Source organism: Hippocampus comes, unplaced genomic scaffold, assembly GCF_001891065.2.
Source record: "Hippocampus comes isolate QL1 unplaced genomic scaffold, H_comes_QL1_v1.1 scaffold181, whole genome shotgun sequence".
Lineage (NCBI taxonomy): Eukaryota > Metazoa > Chordata > Actinopteri > Syngnathiformes > Syngnathidae > Hippocampus > Hippocampus comes.
Genome location: NW_017805136.1, coordinates 1 through 5,227, shown reverse-complemented (window position 1 = coordinate 5,227; position 5,227 = coordinate 1). Strand labels below are relative to the sequence as shown.

At 44.8% G+C, this 5,227-nt stretch overlaps 1 protein-coding gene across 1 annotated transcript in view; it reads left to right on the top strand.

The window, feature by feature from the left end:
- Window positions 1–3,613, top strand: part of LOC109514062 (serine/threonine-protein kinase OSR1-like) — a 33,886-nt gene extending 30,273 nt beyond the window's left edge. Inside the window, exons 6-12 of the mRNA XM_019866873.1 lie at window positions 1,284–1,393; window positions 1,470–1,571; window positions 1,650–1,783; window positions 2,190–2,238; window positions 2,505–2,570; window positions 3,205–3,327; window positions 3,455–3,613. Coding sequence (XP_019722432.1) covers window positions 1,284–1,393; window positions 1,470–1,571; window positions 1,650–1,783; window positions 2,190–2,238; window positions 2,505–2,570; window positions 3,205–3,327; window positions 3,455–3,574 — 704 coding nt within the window. The 3' untranslated portion in view covers window positions 3,575–3,613. The remainder of the gene's footprint in view (window positions 1–1,283; window positions 1,394–1,469; window positions 1,572–1,649; window positions 1,784–2,189; window positions 2,239–2,504; window positions 2,571–3,204; window positions 3,328–3,454) is intronic.
- Window positions 3,614–5,227: the final 1,614 nt, after the last annotated feature.

The following is a 5,227-nucleotide window of genomic DNA, read 5'->3' as shown; positions in this document are numbered from 1 at the left end:
GACCATGTATAGTAAGGCGTTTTTAGCCGAAAAAAGACGACCATGTGTAGTAAGGCGTTTTTAATCTGAAAAAAACGACCATGTATAGTAAGCCGTTTTTATCAAAAAAAACGACCATGTATAGTAAGGCGTTTTTATCAAAAAAAACGACCATGTATAGCAAGGCGTTTTTCGCCGAAAAAAACGACCATGTATAGTAAGGCGTTTTTATCAAAAAAAACGACCATGTATAGTCAGGCTTTTTTATCAAAAAAAAAACGACCATGTAAAGTAAGGCGTTTTTAGCCGAAAAAAACGACCATGTATAGTAAGGCGTTTTGAGCCGAAAAAAACGACCATGTATAGTAAGGCGTTTTTATCAAAAAAAATGATGTGTAATAAAAAACAACTCAACTGCTCTATGTGGTGCTTTGGCTCAGGGGTAGAGTGATGGCGTCCCAAACAGGAGGTTGGGTGTTCGATCCCAGGTGTTTGCAACAATGTTTTTGTAGTTTTTTTAACCACCACGCATTGGAGAGCTTAGCTGATGAAAAACACAAAATAACCAGAAGGTTCTTTGTGGTGGTTTGGCTCAGGGATAGTATTTTGCCTTCCCAAACGGGAGGTCGGGTGTTCGATCCCAGGTGTTTGCAACAATATTATGTATTTCTTTCACCACTATGTTGACAACCCAAAGGTTCCTTGTGGTGGTTTGGCTCACGTGTTGAATGCTGGAGTCCGAAGACAGAGGTTGGGTGTTCGATCCCCACTTGTTGCAACAATCTCCATTCTTTCTTTAGCCACCATGTACAGCTTATTTGAGGAAGAACACAAAACATACAAGCAGTTTCGTGTGGTGGTGTGTCTCAGGGGTAGAGAAGCCATGTCCCAAACTAGAGGTTTGGTGTTCAATCCCCAGTGGTTGCGACCGTGTCTGATCTTTTTTTTTCTGTTAAAAACGCCTTCCTATCCATGGTCTTTTTTTGCTGTTAAAAACGCCTTACTACATGGTCATTTTTTCATCGCAAAAATTGACCATGTAAGGTAAGACGTTTTTTTTCTCGCAAAAAAAAAAACGACCATGTTTAGTAAGTTGTTTTTACAGCAAAAAAAATGACCATGTGTAGTCAGACATTTTTCATGTATTTTTAACGATACTTCGAAGCCTTAACTTTAAATGTGACCACTACTTTGAAATCCAAACCAACCTTAACTTTAAACTCCAGTTGAAACCCGAACCAAATTTCAAACCCTCTGTGTGTGTGTGTGTGTGTGTGTGTGTGTGTGTGTGTGTGTCCTGCCAGACTTTGGTGTGAGTGCCTTCCTGGCCACCGGCGGCGACATGACCCGCAACAAAGTGCGCAAGACGTTTGTGGGAACTCCGTGCTGGATGGCACCTGAAGTCATGGAGCAGGTGGGCGGTGTGCATCTTAGCTCACCGCAGTGACGAGCGCTTCCCGTCCCGCCCGCTGACAAAACTCCCTCTCCAGGTGAAGGGCTACGATTTCAAAGCGGATATCTGGAGCTTCGGCATCACCGCCATCGAGCTGGCCACCGGGGCGGCGCCTTACCACAAATACCCACCCATGAAGGTCCGCGCTTCCCCGGAACGTTTTGCTCGCCGCCGCCGTCGTCGTCGTCCAGGGAACAAACGACTGCGATGTGCCCAGGTGCTGATGCTAACGCTGCAGAACGACCCGCCGGGCCTGGAGACGGGCGTCAGCGACAAGGAGATGGTGAAGAAGTACGGAAAGTCCTTCAGGAAGATGATCTCCATGTGTCTGCAGAAGGACCCGGAGAAAAGGTGGCTGGGAACCTGATGATGTTGTTTGTTAGCATGTAGCGCCCACCGTTGCTGTTTGTCCGGCAAGGCAGTTTATGATTATTATTTTTTTATATCGCATATAACCTGAACCTAGGATTGAAAACCCAACTGAATCCTAAGTCTGGTTCTGAAGTCTTTTTTTTTTTTGCGACCTTTCAACCAAAATGTGACGTGCTTCACCATCTGGCTTTTATTGCGGCAGCAGGCAGCGTCCATCGCATATAACCTGAACCTAGGATTGAAAACCCAATTGAATCCTAAGTCTGGTTTTGAAGTCTTTTTTTTTTTTGCGACCTTTGCGGCCTCTTGTAAAACGTGTTTGCAAGCCTCCTGCTGCTCCACATCTCAACTCACTAACGATCCCATCCGCCTTTGCGCTTCTCAGGCCAACGTCCTCGGAGTTGCTCAAGAATAAATTCTTCCAGAAAGCCAAGGTAGGTCCGAGCCTCCCCTTGAAGTCGTTTGGCTCTTCAAAGTGGTCGGGACGGGAACGACCGGTGCACCGACCTGGAAGGTGGACATGGAAACTATCTGGTTCCCAAAAGTGCTCATTCCTCATTTCCATTAAGCTCAGTGCTAAATCCTGAACTATTGCAATTGTAAATGTCAACAAGAAATTCACAACAGCCGATGCATGATACATCAATGTTTTGGCCCCCGAGCTTCGGCATCTTTAAAGTTGGCATTTTTCGTCTGCCAGACACACGACTACCTCCTTGAGAAACTTCTTCAGAGGGCTCCTACGATGTCAGAGAGATCCAAAAGGGTAAGGGATGATCCAGCTCATGCGTTTCTGTGACCTACTTAGTGGGAAATGGAGACAAATGTTGAAAGATTTATCATATTAAAAAAAAAGTTTGTGAAACATTCTAACCCAGCTACCTTCGGGCAGTAGGCGGGGCGGCCGGAGCCGACACGCTAACCAGTCGACTACCAGGCGCACAGTTTGTCTGTTACTGTATTTCAGTTACGAGTGATACGCGGGCTCCCTCTAGTGGTCAATGCGGGATACTGTTGCTTCGTCTTTCGAAAAACGGCCCATGTTTTGTTCAGCTCAGCTGCATTTATCATTGAAGTCCAACAAAGTCACATGAAATTATTAATTTTTTTCTTTTCAAACATTTATTTAGGTAGTTTTGACTTCCTTTTTATGCGCAATCCATTCTCATTGAATGATTTCTAAAGTGCCGTATTTCTACCCTTCGACATTTCAAACTGCAAATATTTGACAGTAGCTTACAAGAACAAAATATCATCTGCGAATAAAACATTTTTTGAAGAAAATACAAAATTTGGAGAGACCGGAAGAGTCACAGAAAAGTAGATAAGTCAAACCCAAATTTCTCCTGTCGAGTGCAGTCGGGGATTTCACCTGAAAGTTGTTGGGCGGCTCGCCACAGGTACGTCGCGTTCCGGGTTCCAGCGGGCGCCTGCACAAGACGGAGGACGGCGAGTGGGAGTGGAGCGACGACGAGCTGGACGAAGAGAGCGAGGAAGGCAAAGCGGCCGTGGCCGCCTTGAGGGTGAGCCGTCGGCGCCCGCGTCTCCTCCCCCCACTGGGGCCTCGCTTGTCCATCCGTCGCGGGCGTCCACTGTTTTTTGTCCCATGTGTCTCACCTGTGCGTCTGTGTGTTCTGTTTGACGGCGAAGGAGCAGCAGGTGAAGCCTGCTGGCGCCCCCCGGCGACAAGTGCGCTTCTCCTACCCCCTCGAGCTGCCGGCGTCCACGGTTGTTCACTTGCCAGCGCAAATACAAATGGCCTTCCCCTAACAAAGGAAGGACTCTCGTTAGCTGCGGCGGCAAACTGCCCCCCCCAAAAACAAATGATAAAAATCCATAATTGGCAAATTTTTCTCTTCGTTGTAAATTAAAACACATGCTAATGGACAAAGTGTTGAAAAACAATCAAGCGTTTATTGTCGTAAGCGTTAAGGGGGAACCGCCCCCCAACCCTTAATTTGAAATTCTCACCCTAGTTTGAAGCCTAAATTTGAAACCCTAAACCCTTATCATGAATAGTACCTTCGCCCATTCGTGCAGCCTGTAACCTGATAAGGGTTCATGCAAGGAAAAAGATACGATTGACAATTTTATTTTATTTTTTTTTTGCAGTCGACTATGTGATAAAAGGGCATTCATCGACGGTTTCACATAAAAACACATTTAGAAAGAAACGAAACGTTTCAAGATAGAACTCCCCATGATGCAAAGTGATGTTGTTGTAATTAGTCGGAGTCCCGCGCACGTTTCCCGACAACAAAGCTATTCTCGATTCGGAAAACGTCCTCGGCATGGACACGCACGATACGTTTTTTATGCGATTATACGATTGCTCATCTCGCCAGTTGTTTAGGATCATTCTGAAATTAATGCGGAATACCGCACCATACTTAAAAAAAAAAATAAAAGGCCACACTCACTCCCGCATGGTTCACCGAGAGTTCTATTTCCTGGAAGCCATCTGTAAGCTGCCGGCGTCCACGGTTGTTCACTTGCCAGCGCAAATACAAATGGCCTTCCCCTAACAAAGGAAGGACTCTCGTTAGCTGCGGAGTCAAACTGTCCCACACAATTGGCTGATACAACACATGCTAATGGGCAAAGTGTTGAAAAAAACAATAAAGCGTTTATTGTGGTAAGCGTGTGTGTGGGGGGGGGGGGACCCAATCACGTTCGTATTTTCTCGTGTTTAACCGAATCTTAATTTGAAAACTTGAAACCCGAACCCCAATTGAAACCTTAATTTGAAACACTTAATGCGGGTAATGAAGCCTGGATCGGAAACCATTGTCCCTCGTTTGGAAGCCTACTTTGTAACCCTAACCCTTTGTTGAAGCCTTAACTTGAAACCCTAGCTTAAAGCCTGATTGAAACCTTAGTTTGAAGCCTAAATTTGAAACTCTAAACCCTTCGCCCATTAGTGCAGCCTGTAACCTGATAAGCTGTCCACGGAAGGGTTCATGCAAGGAAAAAGATACGATTGACTATTTTGTTTTATTTATTTATTTATTTTTGCAGTCGACTATGTGATAAACATCACATAGTCACATAAAAACACATTTAGAAAGAAATGAAACGTTTCAAGATAGAACTCCCCATGATGCAAAGTGATGTTGTTGTAATTAGTCGGAGTCCCGCGCACGTTTCCCGACAACAAAGCTATTCTCGATTCGGAAAACGTCCTCGGCATGGACACGCACGACACGCTTTTCATGCGATTATACGATTGCTCATCTTGCCAGTTGTTTATTTAGGATCATTCCGAAATTATTTAGCAATACCGCGTCATACTTAAAAAAAATATATAAAAATTAAAGGCCATACTCAGTCCCGCATGGTTCACCGAGAGTTCTAATTCCTGGAAGCCATCTGTATTTAATTTTTTTTTAAATTCCTCCTACTTCAAAATATTTTTGGCTTTGT